Source organism: Acinonyx jubatus, chromosome A1 (genome assembly GCF_027475565.1).
Source record: "Acinonyx jubatus isolate Ajub_Pintada_27869175 chromosome A1, VMU_Ajub_asm_v1.0, whole genome shotgun sequence".
Lineage (NCBI taxonomy): Eukaryota > Metazoa > Chordata > Mammalia > Carnivora > Felidae > Acinonyx > Acinonyx jubatus.
In genome coordinates, this window is record NC_069380.1 from 62,769,361 (window position 1) to 62,790,779 (window position 21,419).

General features: G+C 37.2%; 1 protein-coding gene across 1 annotated transcript in view; it reads left to right on the forward strand.

Annotated features, from left to right (window-relative positions):
* The window catches only part of GPC5 (glypican 5), a 682,923-nt gene that overhangs the window by 270,726 nt on the left and 390,778 nt on the right, over window positions 1–21,419 (forward strand). Inside the window, exon 3 of the mRNA XM_027065090.2 lies at window positions 6,900–7,594. Within this exon, the coding sequence (XP_026920891.2) occupies window positions 6,900–7,594 (695 nt within the window). The remainder of the gene's footprint in view (window positions 1–6,899; window positions 7,595–21,419) is intronic.

A 21,419-nucleotide genomic window follows, 5' to 3' on the forward strand; every position in this document is an offset into this window, starting at 1 on the left:
GTTTACCTAACTCTATACTGATAAAAGTTTATTTGGACTTCTAATTGGCATTTGAATCTTAACATGTCCAAAATGCAACTTTTAATTTCCAGCTCCCACCACACACAAATATCGTGCCTCCATAGACTTGCCTGTCTCAGTAAATGGCACCTGTGTGGATTCAGCAGCTGAGGCTGAGGCATCAGAGGTATCAGCCATCCTACATTTACCCATTTTCTCTGCACCTCCCTCCATACAACAGCAAGACCCTTTGGATATAATTTAATACATGTGGCCAGTGTGATCACTTTTTGTAAATTATTCCGCTACCATCACAGCCCAGTCCACCAATGTCTACCATAGCTTATTAACTGGACTCCCTGTTTTCTCTCTTGTCCTTGTCCCAACAGTCCATTCTCCACACAGCAGCCACTGTGATCCTTTAATATACAAACCACATCATGCTCTTCATGTTTTATATTCCCCAGTAGTTTCTCATTCCACAATAAAATCCAAATCCCTTACCATGGTCTGTGAGGCTGTTCTGATTTCTCTGACCTTTCATCCCTTCTCTCACTCACTGGTCTACAATCACATTGACTTTCCTCCTTTTTGCCAGTCAACAAGCTTCTTCACACCTCAGGTCCTTGCATTCTAGTTCCTGTGAACCCGCTAACCACACCCCATCTGCTCATGGCTGGTTTATTTACATCACTGAGGCATCTACTCACATGTTCCTCATTGGAGGCTTTCCTACTCACCTTATCTCAAATGGTCAATCCAGAGAAAATGAATTTGCCGAAACCAATTTCCTAAAACATTTTTTTAATGTGCCAAATAACCGAGTATTACAGTTTTACACAACAATCCTATATTTGTAGACTATGTTTCTGGGTTTGTTTTAAAGATTATTAGATTTGACTTAAAGTCTTCATCCTATAACAACTTATGAAACAATCTACAGTGAGTTGTTTGACATTGATTTTAACTGTTACGTAAGTGTTTAACTGAGCTTCAATTCTTGCTAAAATCATAAATTGATTTTCAAACAAATGATTTTAAAATGATACTAGTAATAAATGTGAAGCACCATGATAACCGAATTAGTGGGGAGGGAAATGAGGGAGAAAAGTTGAGACAGCATTTTTCCATGTAGTGCTTGTCTGAGGAGACCAGATTAATTACTGATATGTTAATTTTTGGTGATACAAATCAATATTCTATTTACTATTTATTTGTATAGCTGACTAATTTCTGAAGAATGATACTATAAATCATACCGCATAACATTTAAAAATGTCATTAAATTAATATTGTAGAAAGCTTTTATTACACATTTTATTTTATGGAAAAGTGGAGGAAATATTCCAGACTGGAGAAATTGGTAAGACCATATTAAAATTATTGGAAGGCATTTTGTTAAAAAAAAAAGGCAGAAAGAGTTACAGTTCATTGTAATGTGTATGTGATAAAAACTGGTTGAGAAATTGCTCTTAAAATGATCACTACCTATCTACTCATATACCTACAATTCATTTCAGAGGAAAAGATAGTTTTTGGCACAGACTACCTCTGAAGTTTCAGGGTAGTAAGGAATTATCTATGATAGTAACAAAATTTGTGACTTGAGAACTGTAATGCACAAATATGTAAATTTGCTCTGAAAATTTCTCTTCGACCCAGGTACATATTGTAAAATCGTCTGATTATCCACAGTTGATATGATTTAATCTTTCTTCATCTATTTCATTGCTATGTTTGAGAATATCTGAGGTCTTAAATTGTAATAGACACTTCAGACTTTGTATCTTAAAATGTTCATGTATCAAAAATAAAATAATAAAAATATGAAAAGGGTCATAAAATGTCTGTTCATGTCATGCAGGGGAGGTTAGTATAACAGTAATTTCGCGATCATTACATTTTGAAATCCTCTTTATCATTAAAGCAATAAAAGCCCTATAAATATTGTTTCTTCCATTGTAAAAATCTACCTGCATATAAGTCTTCACTGATTTTGCAATTTGTCAAGTTTAATTTTAAATCGATATCACCTTGTTTTATCTCCACTAGTTGTATTTAAGTTTAAACCCTTGGTTTAAGTGTCAGTAATCATTTGTATGTACTATAAAATGTCTCTAAAGGGTATGTGGGCTGAAGAAAGTTGATGTAAGTTTCTTCTCATAGGTGTTTTGTTATTAAATTTTCACAGAATGTTAATGTTGAAAATTGAAGTGGATTCACATAAACTTCATGTATTCCAACTTCGCTTTCTACTTAATGAGATGATGCATAAATTAATTCTCTCATAAAGCTGGGAGAAATTACATTTTTTATTCAATCACTAATTAGATTGCATTTTCTTATTGAATCTACCACACTTAGGCATGGAAAGGAAAGCTGGAAGTTTTATGCCTTGGTAGACTTGATGTGATACCACTGAGAGGAAGAGCTTATTGAAATTCTCAATGAAAAACAACAAAAAGATTTTTTTTTCTAGTCTGTTTCCTAAATTCCGTAAGGAAGGCCTAGCAAATGTTTAATTATTCTCAACATGTATTATAATTTTTGGCATATCAAAAGAAAACCTTTGTTTGTATAGCTTAGGTGAGGGCTATGTTTTACTTATTAAAACTTTGTAATGAAAGGAACTGTATAGTTTCTCTTTAATAATGAAGTAGAGATGATGAATTATTTAGCACCTAACCTCCCTTGGATTTGTAAACACCGATTTTATATGTGGATTATTATTGTGCAGAACCACAAAATATTTGGGTTATTTGACAATTCTTTTGGCAAGTTTAAATTCTTGTTAAAATCATAATACCGATTCCATAAAATGGAAACACTCAACTCTATGATAAACACAGTAAGACAACAACGTGATGGGTTTGTAAATTCAGAGTTAATACAAACAACTAATTTTCATAAATTCAACTTCTGATTTTACCAACTTTTTAAAAAAGATTAACACAGTCATCAAGTGGATTGGCTTCTAGATTATTCAGTTTCTGATATAATTGTTTATATATTAACGTTTTATATTAGGATAAAAAACTCACAAAAGTATGTTTATCCCTAATTCAAATGTATACAGAACAATTGTTTACATTTTCATCATTGATTGGATTTAAAAAATATTTAGGATCACAAATGTATACATTGAAAAATACTAACATATGGGGACACCTGGGTGGCTCAGTCAGTTAAGCATCAAACTCTTGATCTTGGCTCGGATCACGGTCTCATGTTTCTTTGGATAGAGCCGTGCTTTGGGCTCTGCACTGCCAGTGCAGGGTCTCTTTGGGGTTTTCTCTTTCTCGGTCTCTCTGCCCACCCCCCCACCCCCCGCTGGCTCTCTCTTTCTCAAAATAAATAAATAAACTTAAAAAAAATATTAACACATGTTTAGGGTTCAGCTAACTGGAACGTGTCAATATGAGATTTAACACAGATTGAAAGTAAAATCTTTAATCGTGATGAGTTAGTAGCATACCAAAAAAATATTACAGGGGCGCCTGGGTGGCTCAGTCGGTTGAGCGTCCGACTTTGGCTCAGGTCATGATCTCACAGTCCGTGAGTTTGAGCCCTGCATTGGGCTCTGTGCTGACAGCTCAGAGCCTGGAGCCTGCCTCAGATTCTGTGTCTCCCTCTCTCTCTGCCCCTTCCCTGCTCGTGCTCTCTCTCTGTCTCAAAAATAAATAAAACATTTAAAAAATATTACAGAATAAGTTCATTTAAAAAAAGCTATTTTGTGTTTAGATATTCGGGAAATAATCAGAATGTTGATATTTGAGCACATGTCTTCTCTTATTCAAAGGTTAGCAAAAACAATATGTAGTTATGAAAACTAAAATTTTAATTTTTACAACATAAAGTTTTAAAATGTTACCATGATAGGATTCCTAACATTTTAATACATTCCATTATATTTTGTTTTAAAAATCTAGATCAGGGGTGACTGGTTGGCTCAGTCAATTAAACCTCTGACTTTGGCTCAGGTCATGATCTCATGATTCATGAGCTCGAGCCCCACATTGGGCTCTGTGCTGTCAGGTCAGAGTCTGGAGCCTGCTTTGGATTCTGTGTCTCCCTCTCTCTTTGCCTGTTCCCCACTCGCAGTCTGTCTGTCTCTCTCTCAAGAATAAATAAACATTAAAAAAATTACAAAAAATAAAAAAATAAAAATCTAGATCAGAGAAAAACTCTGAAATAAAAAAAGAAAATGTAAATATTAAATATATTATTTTTAATATTGTTTTCACAGAATAAATTAATTTGCAAAACCTATTTGTTATAGCAGCTGAAAAGACAAATTTCATATACCCCTGAATCATAGTAAGTTATAGATTACTGGGGCTCAAATTTTTAAAGAAACCTTTTATTTTTTACTTTAAAAAATTGTGTGTTTGTACACCACTTAGAGTTGGCAGAAATCAGATGGAACATTTGTATTTCCTGGGGTAGCTTTCAACCTTTATTGCACTGAGAATTGTGTGGCAAGTATCAGCTGCACAAACAGGTCTATAGCATGCACCTTAGAAAAACTGGCGGAAAGTATGTAATCGTGCCTGTGGTTTTGGTCTCTTTAAATTTACACTTATCTTTTAAAAATGGCAAACATTGCTATTTAACCATTACTGGCAAATAAACTCATTTTCAATCTACCTCATAATTTTTGGCCACACATGATTTGCTGAGAGATGTGAGCCTATATTATTGAGAAAAATATAAGCTTAGCAGTTTTATTTTATTTCAGCCACAGGTTTAACTCACTTTCCACATGCACTTTTGCGGGTCTGTGAAAGCAGAGTGCAGTGGCTGACATCGCAGCTGTGGGGTGAGACTGTTTCAGTGGAATGCTGGCTGAACCACTCTATCAAAGCAGAGCATTTTATAGATTATCTGCGAGGGCAGTTTTTCCAAAACTGGTTAGGTTGACAGAATCATGGGGGCTGCTTGTTAAAGGGAGATTCCCAAACCCAAACAGACCTACTGGGTTGTAAACCCTAGTGCAGAGACCTGGCAATCTGTATTTTCCTCACCCAGCCTAGGTGATCAGGCAATCTCACTTGGTAAAGCAGCTAATCTCACTTGAAGCCTTTAATTGCTCACATTTTTGTTGAATACATAGTATGCAGCCTACATTCTAGAGAGCACCGGGGATGCCATGGTAACACAGGAGACCTTCTCCTTTACAGACTAAAGTCTGTAATCCTCTATGTTGCAACAGAGTGACAGCCACCTTTAAAAACTGCTGCCTTTCATGGTAGGGCACATGCTGTTTTATTTTAGTTCAGGCTGCTGTCACAGAATACCATAGACTGGGTGCCTTATAAACAACAAACATTTATTTCTTGTAGTTTTGGAGACTAGGAAGTCCCAGATCATAGTGCTGGCAGATTCATTGTCTGGTGAGAACCTACTTCCTGGTTCATGGATGGTCATCTTCTGTGTCCTCACATAGCAGAAGGAGCAAAGGAACTCTCTGGAGTCTCTTTTATAGAGGCACCAATCCCATTCATGAGGGCTTCACGATTCATGAACCTAATCACCTCCTGAAAGCCTCACTTCCAAATGTCATCCACGTTGGAGATTAGATTTCAACATATTAATTTGGGGGAGGGGTGAACAAACATTCAGTCCATAGCAGGCATTTGATATATCCCACTAAAGTTTGAGACCCAACATTAATTGGTCTCAGAACAGAATCAGAATACATGGGGCTGTATTTTACCTCTCGGTGCTTTTTGTAAAGGTGCTTGGTTTGGTTTGTTGTTGTTTATTTGTTTTTAGGAAATGATGGCATATTCATGACACAGTTCCACTTCATTAGTGGCTCTCACTGCACTTCTGCTTTTTATTATTTCATTTTCATTCTACTGTCGTTCCATCTCCTTTTATAACATATTCAATGGTCTGATTACTGAATCATTGTGTGGTCTTTTACAACCTAATTAAAAATAACGATGAGATTGGGGTTATGGGAGATAATTTTATTGATGTATTTTACAATTAATTATGTATTGATAACAGTCCAGCATCATTATTTATTATAATTAGGCTAATTATAAGATGTAATTACTAGAATAGCCAAGGTGTTCAACTGCTGCCTAAAGCTATCATTTTGAAATATAACTCTTGCTTACCGATTACTACAACCTTCCTTAATTTGTGGATAAATTATTCTCTATTTCTGTGGAGAAATTGATTTGGGAGCATCAGTTACTTAAGTGAGAAAATAAAATGTCCCACAGTTAAGTCTTTGGAGATCAGATGATGAGAACAACAAAACAGTGTTCAGAAGATGGTCACACGATTATTTTCGCCAACTGATAGAACTCATGACTCGCCTACTACTTAACAAGGTTTGCCAGTTAGGGCATTGTTTAATCATGAAATATTTTGCTTTCTTTTTCATTTGAACCTGGTAGGAATTCTAATGCAGTAACTAGTGTATAATCTACTAGGTTTCATTCTGGGAAAAAAAAATTGAAAAAGCGTAAAAGTACAGTAGGTGGTGAATCAAGCATCTACCGTCGGTCTTTTATAAACAATGAACCCGTGGTTGGAAATAATCTTCTCATCGACGCTTTTCTTCTGCCGTTGGTGGGTGGTGGATGACCATGAAATAAAGTAAGTGGGAAACCACCATATCGTAACTTCTTTTTGATTTCAACACTTTTTGATTTCTATACATTTGACTTTAGGAAATACATCTCATAAAACTTGCATGGTGTGTGTGATGCCCACTGTTGACCAACCTTTATCCTTGGAGCACTAAATTGGGTTCAGTAGGCTGAGCATTTTCCCATTTGGGTCCTTAAGTTGGTTAGGATGCTACTGTCTGGAGCAGACGGATGGACAGTTTCAGCATGTATACTAAGCCTTTCCATGTTTTACCTCTGCTCTTGTTACAGAAACCCTCGAAAATCTCATCAGACAAGCAGAGAATTACACCAGTATCTTCTTCTGCAACAGCTACAGAAATATGGCCTTAGAGGCTACAGCTTCAGTTCAGGAGTTCTTCACTGATGTGGGGCTCTATTTGTTTGGCGCAGATGTTCATCCTGAAGAATTTGTAAACAGATTCTTTGACGGTCTTTTCCCTCTGGTCTACAATCACCTCATTAGCCCTGGTGTGACGGACAGTTCCCTGGAATACTCAGAATGCATCCGGATGGCTCGCCGGGATGTTAGTCCCTTTGGTAATATTCCCCAAAGAGTGATGGGGCAGATGGGGAGATCGCTGCTGCCTAGCCGCACATTTCTGCAGGCACTGAATCTGGGCATTGAAGTCATCAATACCACAGACCATTTACACTTCTCCAGAGAGTGCAGCAGAGCCGTCCTGAGGATGCAGTACTGCCCTCACTGCCAGGGCCTGACTCTCAGCAAGCCTTGCATGGGGTACTGCCTCAACGTCATGAGAGGCTGCTTGGCACACATGGCAGAGCTGAATCCACACTGGCATGCCTACATCCGGTCATTGGGAGAGCTGTCAGATGCCATGCATGGAACATATGACATTGAACATGTGCTCCTGAACTTCCACTTGCTTGTTAATGATGCCGTGATGCAGGCTCACCTCGATGCACAAAAGTTATCGGAGCAGGTAAGCAGCCACTCCACACTCCCTGACTGATTTCTTAGAGCTCGAGGGTTGGCCATATACATAAAATTAAGTGACTATAAGCACATTATTATGTACTTTAAAATTATGGCAACTTGGGGCGCCTGGGTGGCTCAGTCAGTGAGCGTCTGACTTTGGCTCAGGTCATGATCTCACAGCTTGTGAGTTCGAGCCCCATGTCAAGCTCTGTGCTGACAGCTCGGAGCCTGGAGCCTGCTTTGGATTCTGTGCCTCCCTCTCTCCCTGCCCCAACCCATTCACATTCTGTCTCTGTCTCTCTCAAAAATAAACATTAATTTTTTTTTAATTATGGCAACTTAATGAGTTAATACATTAGGAAATAGTAGGAAATTGTGTGTGGGTTTCCATATTTGATTCAAGATTTATTTTTTATTGGGGCACCTGAGTGGCTCAGTTGATTGTTAAACTCTTCATTTCAGCTCAGGTCATGATCTCCAGTTCATGGTATCAAGCCTTGCACTGGGCTCTGTGCTGACAGTACAGAGCCTGCTTGGGATTCTCTCTCTCCCTCTCTCTCTCTGCCCCTCCTCTTTTGTTCTTTCTTTCTCTCTCTCTCTCAAAAAAATATTTTTTATATCTTACAGTAAAATATTGGTTAGCTACTTTCCCCTTTCTCTCTAAGTAGAAGCCTTCTCATAGGATTAGTTCAGTGAGGTAGAGAGGACTCAGGTTTAAAATGGGGACCCACATGGATTTGAATCTGCATTCTGCCAGTAATTCTCAGATGCCTTAGACTCTTTGAGCCTGTTTCCTCATTGATAAAAAGAGAATAGTAGCACATAACTTTTAGAGCATTCTTTTTTGGGAAGATAGGCAATATGTATGCAAACTACCTAGAATGGTGCCTTTTACTAAAAAAAACTGGGTAGTTATTGTTAGCATTTCAAAGGTTTTCAACACTAAAATAGACATGCCAATTATATTTTCATTAAATGAAAACTTGACAGCTTAACGTTCAGAAGTGTTTCTTCAGAGACTCTTCAGAATCTGTCACAGTGATGGTGTAATGATTTTTGAAAATGTGGTATATGCAACATCATGGTGTTTTATTCCAAGAAGATTTTAGGAAGTTTTTGAAATAAAATCATCAAGTAAAAAGGACACAACAGTTTTCTATTTTTCCCACCTTCTGTAGAGCCATTTTCTTACATATTCACAGGCTCCTTAGTAACATTCTCATATCCCATACAGTGAAGTAGGACATGTTGCTGATGTTTATCCTAAATCATTTCTCCTGAAACAAAATTATACTCCTCTGTGCTGAAAGAAGACCTCTCCCCATTGTGGCACTAATTTATCAAGTTAATAAACATCCTAATCATTAGCGTTGGAAGTTGGTTTTCTTAATCAATTTCTGATAGACATTGGATCTGAAAATCTTTGTGCCCAATCACCTCCTCCCCCTTTCTTCTTAACTTTGTGCCCAATCACGTAACTCCCCCTTTCTTTGCAGGGCCTGTGTGAGCCTGTAAGGTCCCCTTTGGCAGATTAGACATGGTGCCCTCTTTAGATGGATGCCACACCATTGTGTGGCTTGGCGGGTAGAAAGTGAGCTGGACTTCAACTCCTGCTTCCTGATTTATTCAGCTGGATGTTTTTATATAGTGAACAAGGTTTCCAACCATATGCACTGGTCCAGATCTTTCTTCAATCTGTCCCTTTCTGGAGATCAGATAAGTACTAGAACTTTTGGAAGGGATATAATAAACCAACTCAAAGTGAGACTTCTAAGGTTTCAAGTATTTCATAATTATGGGAAATAAACCTTTAGATCCAGGAAACAAATATTAGTATTATGATATTGAGTATCTCCAGAAGGGAAAACAGGCACAAGAGCTCTGAAATCAAGTCCAGATTTGGTATTAATTTGAGGGCATGCCATGTAATCTCAAAGGGCCAGAGTTTTCTAATATACATAAGTAATTAGGTTTCTAAGATTCCTTTTACTATCTGTTTTGAAAACTGGAGGGCCTTTCTGTATCCTTAAAATCTATCACATAGAAAATTATCTATTTTTCCTATTTCAAACACTAAACTAACACAGGCTCATACTTCGATAAACCTGTTTTTAAGTCCTGACTTTGCTATTCGCTGGTCATGTGGCCTGGGACAGCTACTAAAACCCTTTGATTCTGTTTTGTCCTGTGTGGAGAAGGTAGAAATGGTTCAAGTGGGAAAATGTCGGTAAGGCTCTGACATTGGTAGACACCAGTACCCGAAATGCTTGCTTTATTTCTTTGCTTATTCTAAGTCCAGCCTTGAGCCAACCTCGGGGAAGCAGGTTACTTTAGAATCTCAAAGAGTGAGAATCATCATTGTACTTGTGTTTTATAAAGAAGTTTTAAACAAAACTTTTGTCATATGAAACTCTGTGGTGAATTTATAAAGAACATTCTTTTCTTTTAGGCAAATCGTTTGCTTTGATATAATCAGTAGTCCTAGGACTATCTTGAGAAACATCAATCATTACTAATAAGTTGTTAGATCCTTTTCTAAATAAAACAACTGAGATTCTCTTTTTTAACTTATGGCAACAGAAAAAGGAGATACTACTGACTTTAAATTCCTTGAAAATTGACTCATTAATATTTATTTCTGCCAACTTCAAAGTGATTTATAAGCTGTTTATCAAGCTTCGATAACCAGTTCACACATCAATGAGTTTAACAAATTCAAAATAAATTACTGGAGAGCCAGCAAATAATGACTTTCTCACATTCCCAAAGCAATCTCTGAGATCTAGGACTTCCAAGTCTAGTCCTCAATAAATACATATTTTCACTTTAAGAAATCCATAGAGGTATCAGCTGTATCATATTTCTGTTGGATGAATTTCAACTGGAAAAAAAAATGTTACCAGTTTCCTGAGGAAAATCATGAGTCTCTCCTGTTTAATAAGCCGTTTGGGAAACAAAATTTAATTTACAATAGGGTATTTTCATTTTTTAATTATTCTGGGGATTAAGACAATACTTAATTTAATAAAGCATTAACAGAGAGCCAGCAAAGTGTAGATATTAAAAGCGCTGGCTCTACTGTCAGACTGGATTTCACAGGTGCTCTGCCACTTACTGGCTATGAGTTTGGGCATTTGATTATTTAATCTCTCCTTTCCTTAGTCTCCTCTGTGGTGAAATGGGGCAATAATACCTACATCATAGAGTTCTCACCATAAAATGAGCTTTCACACTTCGATTAGTGTCTTATACATGTTAAATGTTTAAATCCTACTAATTCTTATCACTACTATAATCACTACAAATTATTTATCACAATAAATAATTATTATTTATGAATGCTTTGTTGATTTCTGTGGTGTTTTAAATGCTCCTAAAGCAAACATACCTTTCCTAATGTGGAATAGAGTTGAAAAAAATATTATAAATTGTCATTTAATGTAAGCAAATAATTGTAAAGATTTTCCTTGAATGAGGAAAAAAACTGGAATTTTCATAAAACTTTATACAACACTATAATGTGCTTTTAATATTAATTAATTGATATTAATTAATAATATATAAAAATCATTTCATAATCATTCCTAATGTTCAGAAATCATTTAATGATCAAATTTGTTTATTTTATAAAATAACACTTTATTTTTTGCTATAATTACACATAGCATATTATTTATTAATATAATTTAATATTTTAACTTATTAAAAGAACCCAGAACCTGTGTTAATTTCAGTGGTTCAACATCTTCTAAATGGAGCAAATATTACTAAGAAACTCAACTGCACATTGATTCTATACAATTTTAGAAACGAAATGTTTTTTTTTAACTTTATTGACATATAAATGACAAAATCACATTTTTATTTAAATATTTGATAGAATTCATCAGTGAAAACATTTAGTCCTGGGCTTTTTGTTTTTCTTTCTTAATTTTTAAATTACCGATTCAGTCTCCTTACTTAACACTGGTCTGTTCAGATTTTCTATTTTTTTCATAATTTAGTTTTGATAGGTTCTATGTTTCTAGGAATTTACCTGTTTACTTTAGGTTATCCTGTTTGTTTGCATATAATTGTTCATAGCTGTCTCTATGACCCTTAGTATTTCTATGGTGTCAGTTGTAATGTCTCCTCTTTGACTTATAATTTTATTTATTTGAGTCTATATTTTTTTCTTAGTCTAGCTAAAGATTTGTACATTTTTTTTTATCTTTTCAAAAGTCAGCTCTTAACATCATTGATTATTTTCTATTGTTTGTTTGGTTTCCATTTCATTTATTTCTGCTTTGATCTTTGTTATTTCTTCTGGTAACTTTCGGCTTAGTTTATTCTCTTTTCCCTCTAGTTTCTTGAGGTGTAAAATGAGGTTGTTTATTTATGACTCCCCCTCCCACCCCACTGCCCTTAATATAGGTACTTATCACTATAAACTTACTAGCTAGCACTGCTTTTGCTGGATCTCATAAATTTTGGTATGCTTTGTTTTCACAGTTGGGAGTTGGGGTTTCTCTCTGGATTGTATGGCGCCTTGCTGAAGGTGGGATTTATAAGTGTGTGTCTCAGCCTTTCCTGTTTCAGTGTAGGTATTTTCTCATTCACCCAATGTGCTCAGCTAGTTTCTGGATTTCTTTCAGAGGAAATTTCTCTATGGGTAGTTGTACATTTGGTGCATCTGCAGGAGAAGGGGATTCAAGAGTTTCCTACGTTGCCATCTTAGGAATTACTACCACAAAAAGCTTTTTTTTTTTTTTTTTAAAGTCTGTAAGGGTTTAGAAACATAATTTCCAACAGTAAAAGTCCTAATTTGTATTTTTAAATAGATAATCAGTTTTTCACATCTCTTACCTATGCACTATTAGTAGAGATTCAGCTGGTTGCATTCAAATTACTTTAGAATAGCTATTCAATTCAATTTTAATACCTATCAAAATTGAGTTTAAGGTGAATTGTACACACTAGTGCACTCTAATTAAAGTATGTTATTGAGATAACTAATACCTCATCACTTCCTCTATACACATTCACATTTATCTGCATCTGTAGAATTAAAGCATAATAAATTAATCATATGTTTTTAGGTATCTCAATGATATTCTTTCACATGAATTGAAAGGCAAATTAAAATAGTAGCCTGCATTATTTCTGGTAAGGCACTAATTTTGTTCTTTTTTATACAGTTTCCTAAAAATCACTGTTATATGATTTTGTATAATAGAGATTGTAAGGCAAGTAAGGTTGAGGCAACACATACTCTCTCAAGGCTGCATCCTTGATATGGTTCCTAGTGTGGGGATAATGGAGAAAATGTACATTCCAAGGACAGGGGAGAGGGTTAAGATGCTCCAAATGTCTGGGTCCAGCTCACATGTCAGCCTACAGTCATGTCTTCTCAATGACCACCTCCAACGTTCCCCAAGATGGTGTTATCTCTGAGGCAAACTTTTTTTTTTTTACGAGCTTTCATTCATGTGTATTTTTGCATTTGACTGCCACAGAATAAAAGGCTGTGACTCAAGGTTATAAATCAACCACCTATGGACACATTTTATGGGCAGTCATTGAAAGTACATCCATAATATATTTAAAGATACCATTTTAACCTTTGCCTAATTTTTATTTAACTTATGTAGAGAGATAGTGTTTAACTTGGGATTAGTATGTTATTCAAATGGACTCATTCTTCTGAGAAATAAAACCGAAGTTCCACATGAGAAAATGGAAAGGCGTAAGAATTAAATTAGTAATAATTGAAGGTGAAAGATACAAGTTTCTAGGGTAAAAGACATCTCAGAAAAAGTCCAATCATAGTGGGCCAACCGGAAGTAGAAAAACCTATAAGCTAATAAAGAAGGAAAGGAAGATTTCATGAGATCACGAGAGGCCATCCAATCCAAGTCATCATCGTATGCAAAGATCACTTCAGAACGTTTTACCTGCTTAACTCTGCACGCTAGGTAGTGATAGGGAGGTTGCTGTGACAGAATGGTGGCAGTAGTATGTAGCCGTAATTAGTGGGTTCTCCTCCCAGTACTAGGCCCGTTGAGTTCTTTTCAGATGTGGAAAGAGGCAAACGTTTTTTGGCCAGAGAGGTAAGCCAAAGGTTCTATTGTCCAGTGATTTTCTACTCAAATACATGCTATAGTATATAGAGATAGTTCTATAACATGGTTGGCCTCTGCTGGTAAGAATTTTCTTCACATGCTTGATTAGATCTGAATCCTTTATCTTTTGGAGATTTGCCCCCTGCACTTGTGGATCATGGGGGGAGGGGAGGTCCAGTTTGGCTCTTTGATAATGTCTCTGGAGCTTGAAATGATGTCCAGTGGTGAGGGTCAGTCATGACCCAGGTACCTCATATGAGGTAAGCCTAAATATTTTTAAGAAACACATTAGACAACAAGCTTGTATAATTTAAAGATCAATATTTCCTAAGGCTTTGGTATTGCATCCAGTGTTGCATGATTAATTTGTGCTTTTATCTATGTGAGAAAGATTATAGTCTGATTTTCTTGTGAATAAGTACTGTTAACCATGATGGTTTATTTCTACCTAATTTCCTAAGAGAGGAATAATTATTAAATGTCTTGTGAAGATCTGAAGGCCTATAAAGGGAAATCTGGACAAAGATCTCCTGGAACAGTGGTGCATCATGCTTGTGGATAGTTCTAGGTGTTTGAAAATTCACGGTACCATAGATTGTAATGTTCTGAAGATAGGGACTAAGTCTTGGCCATCTTAAATTTCAGATATTTGAAGGCTATTATTATTATTTTTTTTTGCCTGTTTTCCTGACATCTTCTTTCCAGACTATTCATTCCTGTTTTATTCAATTCTTTATAGGCTTTCCTGTTAGGATCACTGTTTTAATTACACAACTCTGTCTGGCTCTTCTGGAGAACTTGCTGACTCAAGATGGAGTTAGCCAGACGGGAGGAAGCTTGGGGGTATGGGTGGTGGATACTGGGCATGGATCTTTTCATTTTCTCATCGTCCCAGTCACATGCTCCTCCTTCTTCAGGGATCTGGCATCTGGAAGATTCCTGCCTGTGGCCTCAGGCCTCTGCCAAACGCACTTTTTCTGGAAAACAAGTAATGGAAGGGCAGGTTTCCAAACCTTTAATTTCTTCCTCATTCAGTTTTTGTGTCATGTGTGCATTTGCTTTGTTAAGTTATTGATGTTTCTCTGAGCGAACAGAACTTTTATATCAATAACATGAGCTTTTGTCTCCTGGGAATACGAGGGTTTTAGTAATACCCAGTGATTTTTAAAAAAATGTTCTGAAGCATTTTTGATTGAATTTTGAAGTGTGTAACTGTTCATGTGCATCACTGATGTTTTTGGGTGGTTTGGAATAATTCTCCATCTCAAATGGAATAAATTCTCTCTAAATTGGACACTGTATAAAACTTTATTTCCTTTTATTGATTAAGTTCAAGAAGTATATGATATATTTTTTTTAATTTTTAATGTTTTTATTTATTCTTGAGAGAGAGAGAGAGTGAGAGAGCACAAGCAGGGGAGGGGCAGAAAGAGAGGGAGACACAGAATTCCAAGCAGGCTCCAGGCTCTGAGCGGTCAGCGGGGCTCGAACTCACGAGCCATGAGATCGTGATCTGAGCTGACTCGGACGCTCAACCAACTGAGCCACCCAGGTGCCCCAATGATATTTCTGCAGGAATTTTTGCCTCTCCCTTTCTGAGTGTTTACTGACTATAGTAAAGCTTTCTTGATTGGACATTTTTCAAATGGTTTTTAAGTGCATGGATTATCTTAGCCTCTGCAGTTAATTTTGTGTACGCTTGTGTTCCTCAAGAGTTTGTAAACCGGTACTAAACTCAGTCCCCGTAAATCAACAATCCTTTGGCTTCACCAATTAAAAATCTCCATTTTCTGATGTGTCCATTATATCCAATTTCATGATTGCACAATCCATGCTGTCTTCCTCAAGAACAGCAGCCCAATTGCTCATCTCTAGCCAACTGTTCAAATAGAGGCTTGATCTGACTCTCTTTATTATTAAGGACTCACTCCATGGGCAGACTTTATATTATTTTTCTCTTTAGTAAATTTCCCCACTCTCTGCTTCTGTTTTTGAGATTCGCATGAAAGCAATTTTACGCTTTTCCGAAGACTAGAATTTACCTCCAAAGGTTTTGTTAGTGCTGTCTGAAGCTTTTCTCCATTCTTTGGCTGGATTGTGAAGGCTGTTTTGGTTGCCACTTTGCTGAGTTAGCTTTGATGCTCCTTCGAAGGCGTTAGTCTTGCTTATAATGTCAACCATCATCTGAACTTGTAACCATTTATATTTTTCTCTTTCCCAATGCTTCCTAGAAGTACCTGGTTTAAGTTCAAGTAAAGAATGGTAGCTTCCTAGCTCTTTATTTGTGGTCTTCATGTTTACTATGTCCTATAGAAAGTTTTAAAGTTTGCTTCCAAAATAGTTGATTTAAGGTCTCCAAACTCTTTAAAAAGTGACAAATATTCTCAACTTGATATTTTTACTCCAGAGGGACAGACATTCCAGTGGCCAGTACTTTGTTTCACCTTGCATAAAAACAAAAGGTTTTTTTTTCTTAAGTTTATTTATTTTTGAGACAGAGAGCACAAGCAAGCAGGGGAGGGGCAGAGAGAGAGGAGGGCAGAGGATCTGAAGTGGGCTCCACACTGACAGCAGCGAGCCCGATGCGGGGCTTGAACTCACAAACCATGAGATCACGACCTGAGCCGAAGTCGGTCGCTTAACCAACTGAGCCACGCAGGCACCCCATAACAACAAGTTTTAACCACGAAAACCCCCATCCTGACTGTAACAACCACCGTGTGTCACAGTGTTCCCTGGGCTGCTGCACCTGGTACAACCCCCACTGCTGGGCCTGGAGCCTCCAGGATCAACATTGCACCAAGCACTGTGGCCATCAGTGGAACTTCTGTGGACCCAAAGGCCACTAATGGCACATCTCAGGTTGCCATGACTCTGTGGCCACAACATAGCACACAGCCCTGAATTGACAGTTCTGCCCAGGATGTCTTGAGTGCCTAAAACCCAGGGCAGATCTCAATGGAGGTGGTGGAAGGGACAAACAAGTGTCTACCACACTTTGCCACATCTTAACCCACAAAGACAATGGTCATATCACATGGCCCTGGTGGTATAGACTATGGTCTGTAGGCTGGGGCAATTGCTTAGCAGCTCTGGGCATCTGAGACCTTCCCTGGCTGCCCCAAGAACTAAGCAGGGAAATGTCTCTCCATATCTGTATTCTTATTTGGGAGGCTGCACAGTGGAGGGTTGCATGTCCCCATGGCCACTTCTATAAACTTTTCATTTTGTGTCTTTGAAGACCTAATCCAGCTGATGATCAGAAAAGAGTCTCTCAGGGCTCCCCTTGGAATGTTTCTAGGTGGCCTTGAATGTGTGTGGGGAAGCACGTGAGATGTATTAGGAGAGGCTCTGGGTAGGGTCTCTTCCATTTTCACATTTAACAACTAAGGAAAAAATAAGAGGACTTTTCAAAGTCTTCCATCTCAGGAATGTTCAATCTAACCATGGGATGTTTTGCTCCTCTCCCATTTTTCTCCTGGGACTGTGCCCTTAGGGCCTGCATGGACCAGGATGGCTGGAGGCTAACGTCTGACTCTTTAACAGCTGTCATTTGAGAAAGGTAGAACCTCTCACTTTAAAAACTGAAGCTTCTGGCTTCCTTCTTCTATTTTCAGGCACTCTTTGTGTTCATTTGGAGACTAGAATAAGCAGATGAGACACTATTGCAATTACTACTGCAACTGTTGTAAAACCACCAAGGCAAATGAAAACAGGGATAGAAATAGAAAGCCCCATCCAGTGCATGGTGGGTATAAGAGGGTCAGTGTTAACCTATGTCCTAAGTTCTTCAATGACCTTTGAGCTGTCTCTGTCTGTATGATATGGACAGTCTGATTTGAAGAAGATCTCACCTTACTCCGTCAATCAGCAGTCGATGTGATACTGGGTACCACACCGGGCAAGGCCCAGTGATTGTCAAGGTGACCTCCAGGTTTGATCTAGGGGTAGGAAACCTTTACCATCCAAGTGGATAGAGAAGGATTGTAACTGGATTCTCCCATATTGCCAAACGCTATGTAGTTATAATTCCCCTCAATCAAGTAGTATGTCTAAAAAATATATCCAAAAAATTAAAAGAAGGCAAAACATTACCCTGTACTGTTTTGATAGTTTAATAGGACAAACCACCTGAGTCATCACTAGGTATAAGTAAGTTTTTTTTTTTTACTTACTGTTTTTCTCACTATAAAGGCCATACTATTCTCTGTAAAGTTAGATATCAATTTGCAGAAGATTAATACATTGTAAATAATTTTTGCCCTATTGAATTACAAGTTATTTTTTTTCTGATTGAGAAAAACCCCAAAAAGCCATTATTTTATTTACCTGAAAAGTATTAACCTTATCTTTTATTATTATAACATTAGAATAATATTCTACTGTTCTTTTTTTCAGTGACCATAATGCTAATCTCTTTCTAGCAGCTTTATTGCTGTGTTTATTCCCTCATTAAGGAATTGAACAAGTCTTTCACAATAGCTCTTTATATATTAGCTTTAGAGGCAATTTTTTATCTTTTTGAAAATTATACTTTAATGCATCGAGAAAAAAAGACACTGAAAACATTATTGCTTATAACGGGCAATTTTTTTTTTTTGGTGGGACGTGACAGAACCTCAAATTCATTTAAAACTTCCTAAGGGAGGGAGTGGATGTTAGACCATATAACTAAAAGGTCAAATGGTACAGATAACTGAAGTTCTGATTTGATCTAGTTCCTCGTGAATGTTATCAGGGTTCTTGCCTACTTGTCAATGAAGCTTTCGTCTACCTTAGTTTGGTCCTCAGTCAGGCTGTCCCCAGGTAGTAACAACGTAGGCCACAAAACATCTAGGGTCATCACCTTCTAGTTTAACTAGCAAGAAAAAATAGTACTTATTTCTCATTGATCAAAATCCCTATCCTCTTGCTCATCACTATGATTTTGGGCCTTTTCTTCTTCTGGAGGCATCTGTTGGCCCCCTGACTAGCCACCTTTGGGTCATTTTCCCACCCTGGAGCCATAAATGGGATGAGCTCACCTAAACATGTCAAGAAAGAGTTGGAGAGAGTATTTCCAGAGGATGAGTACAAGACAGCAATAAAAGCAGGAAGAAAAAAAAGAAACGAAATGAAGAGGTATACCTTATATTAATAAAAGTTGTCATATATGTTAGGAATGTGCTAAGGAGCATCAACATACATGTAAATAAATTAAGATCTGAGCAAAATAGAAAAAAATATACAAATTAAAGATAAAACAGAGATAGAAAAAATGTTAAGACTATTACATAATTCCAAAATTACGATGGAGTTACTAGAAGTATTTGCTTTACATTCACAAATAGACATCTCTATCATGTGTTACACCTTCCGAGGTAATGTTTACATAAAGGCACTAATTGATACAATTAGGCAACACATCAATAAAAAATAACCTAATAAAAATAGGCAAAGAGTTCAGGCATTCTCCAAAGAAGGTATGGCTAATAGAACGTATCACAAGATGTTCTACATACTTAGTAATTAGGGACATGTAAATCAAACCACAGTGAGACAATGAGATAGCACTTCACACACCTCTACGATGGTTATAGTATAAACAGTCAACAGTAACAGTGTGGTGAGGCCATGGAGAAATTTGGACACTCATGCATTGCTAGAGGGACTGTAAAATGGTGCAGCCACTTGAGACAAGTTAGGCAATTCTGTATAGAGTTAAACATAGATTACTGCATGACCTAGCCATTCTAGGCTAAGGTGTATACCCAAAAGCACTCAATACATATATTTATAAAAAACATACATAGATATTCATGGCAGCTTTATTTATAGTAGCCAAAAAGTGGAAATGACCTGAATGTTCATCAGTTGCTGAATGGATAAATAAAATGTCATATAGCCATACAATGGGGTATTTTTTATAATAAAATAGGAATGAAGTATTGTTACATGCTACAGTATGATTGAACCTTGAAAACATTATGCTATGTGAAAGAAGTCACAAAAGACCACATTTCATAAGACTCTGATCATGTTAAATGTCCAGAATAGCAAATCCATTGACCCAGAAAGTAAATTAGTGGTTATCAGGGGTTGGGGGTGGGGAGCAGAGGGAATGAAGAATTACTGCTAATGTGTACAGGATTGTTCTTGCAGGGGAAAGTGATAAAAATATTGTAAAATTACATAATGATGATGGCTGTGCATCTCTGTCAACATGGTGAAATTCACCGAACTGCACATTTCAAAAGGGTGAATTTTATGGAACATCAATTGTATAACAATAAAGCTGTTATAAAAAAGTTATAATGTATCATTTTGAAAATTGACTCCTACAAAAGGAAACCCAGCATATTCCAGGGAATAATTTTCATTTATAGATTTGTCCTTTTTGTTGGCATATGCTTCTTGAGGCTTTGGGAACTTGTAGGGACAATGTGTCTTTTCATTTGTCATGTACATGACCCACTAAAAGTTTTTTGGAGATATTTTATCATTAATGCTTCAAGGTCCTTCACAGAAAAAAAAAATCCCCCACATTAAAGGTGTTGTTTGCTCCACAGATAGTAATCTTTATGACCTTGAAAGACTGCCTTTCTCATTGGAGAAATTTTGAGGTCAGATAAAAATGAAAAGATAGCTAATCTCATTCATTTATCCAGACCTCCACCAAAAACACTTTGTGAGAGTTTTCAGTGCACGAGGGCACTGCTAGACATTGGGTGTAGGCATCCAGCTACATGGTTGGAACTGACAGTAGACTGACTTTTCCAAACCATCATAGTGTCTATTCTCCAAACAGAAGTCAGAATAATCTTAACAAAGCATAAAATAGATTATGCTTGAAATCCTTCATTGGCTTCCTGTTGACCTTAGAATAAAATCTAAAGCCTTTATACTGATCTTTAGTGCTTTGCACATCTGCCCTTTGGTGTCACTATACTCTCATCTCACACCACTCTTAAAAATTCTTTGCTCTAGGAGCACCTGGGTGCTCAGTCGGTTGAGCATCTGACTCTTGATTTCAGCTCAGGTCATGATCCCAAGGTCTTGAGATCAAGCCCTGTATTGGGCTCCACACTGGGTATGTAGCCTGCTTAAGGTTCTCTCTCTCTCTCTCTCTCTCTCTCTCTCTCTCTCTCTCCTCTGCCTCTTCCCTCCTTGTGCTCTCTATCTCAAATTCTTTGCTCTAGTCATTCTAGAGTTCTCTTGTTTCCTTTAGCATACAATCCTCTTTCTTGACTCTTGTCAGATTTTTCTGAAAGTAGGCTCTTTTCTAACCATGCCTCCCAACACCTGCATCTAGTGAACGCTGATGCTGCTTCTTATTTGGTCTTATATTGGATGCTACTAACCCTGGGAAGCTTCCCATAGCCTCTGTAGAAAAGGTTGGGTAACTTTGTAGTATATACTAGTACACCAAAATTTTTCCTTTATGGCATTTTGTGGATATTCTGTTATTTGATTATTCATTTATATTTTATATCGATTGTATGTGCCAAGAGGACAGAGACTGTCGGTTGTGTTCATCACAGTATCTCTAGAGTCTAAGTCTCGATGGGCATGTGTTCCCTGATGAATACCTGTTAATCAACAGTGAGTCTTTCTCCTGCATTGCCTGGACTATTTGAATTGTTTCCATATCGATCTCTCTGCTCCACCTTTGCTTTCCCTGTGTCTCTCTGAAAAAAATGCAAGCTTCTCAGCATGGTGTAGAAGGCCCTCTGTGTAGTGATACCACCC